A 733-nucleotide genomic window follows, 5' to 3' on the forward strand; every position below is an offset into this window, starting at 1 on the left:
CGCTCCGTCTCCACTCTCACTCAAGACGACCTCAAGAAGCTCGCTGCAGACAAGGCTGTTGAGTATGTAAAGAGTGGAATGGTCCTCGGCCTTGGCACCGGCTCCACCGCCGCCTTCGNCGCCTTCGTTGTCGCCAAGATTGGCGAACTTCTCAAGAGTAATCAATTGAGTGACATTGTTGGAATCCCTACCTCCAAGCGGACGGAGGAGCAAGCTAGGGCATTAGGAATTCCTCTCTCTGTTCTTGATGATCATCCGCATCTCGATTTGGCTATCGATGGCGCTGATGAGGTCGATCCAGATCTGAATCTCGTTAAAGGCCGCGGCGGCGCTTTGTTGCGTGAGAAAATGGTGGAGGCTGCTTCCGATAAATTCGTCGTCGTCGTCGATGATACTAAATTGGTCGACGGCCTCGGCGGAAGCGGTCTCGCGATGCCGGTGGAAGTCGTTCAGTTCTGCTGGAAATACAATTTGGTGAGGCTTCAAGACCTATTCAAGGACGAAGATTGCGAGGCCAAGCTCCGATTGGACGCCGATGGGAAGCCATACGTCACCGATAATTCAAATTACATAGTCGATTTATATTTCAAGACTCCAATCAAAGACGGATTAGCCGCCGGAAAAGAGATTTCGGCGTTTGAAGGAGTGGTGGAGCACGGACTGTTCTTGGACATGGCGACCGCCGTGATCATCGCCGGAAAAGATGGAATCGACATCAAGACCAAATGATTTC

General features: G+C 51.6%; 1 protein-coding gene across 1 annotated transcript; it reads left to right on the forward strand.

The window, feature by feature from the left end:
• Nucleotides 1-3: 3 nt before the first annotated feature.
• LOC111787087 (probable ribose-5-phosphate isomerase 3, chloroplastic) lies at nt 4-729 on the forward strand (the record flags this gene model as incomplete). The annotated part of the gene is made up of 1 exon (XM_023667233.1): nt 4-729. A coding segment is annotated over one exon (726 nt), but the record flags the coding sequence as incomplete, so codon positions are not given.
• Nucleotides 730-733: the final 4 nt, after the last annotated feature.

Source organism: Cucurbita pepo, unplaced genomic scaffold (genome assembly GCF_002806865.2).
Source record: "Cucurbita pepo subsp. pepo cultivar mu-cu-16 unplaced genomic scaffold, ASM280686v2 Cp4.1_scaffold004997, whole genome shotgun sequence".
In the NCBI taxonomy this organism is placed as follows: Eukaryota; Viridiplantae; Streptophyta; class Magnoliopsida; order Cucurbitales; family Cucurbitaceae; genus Cucurbita; species Cucurbita pepo.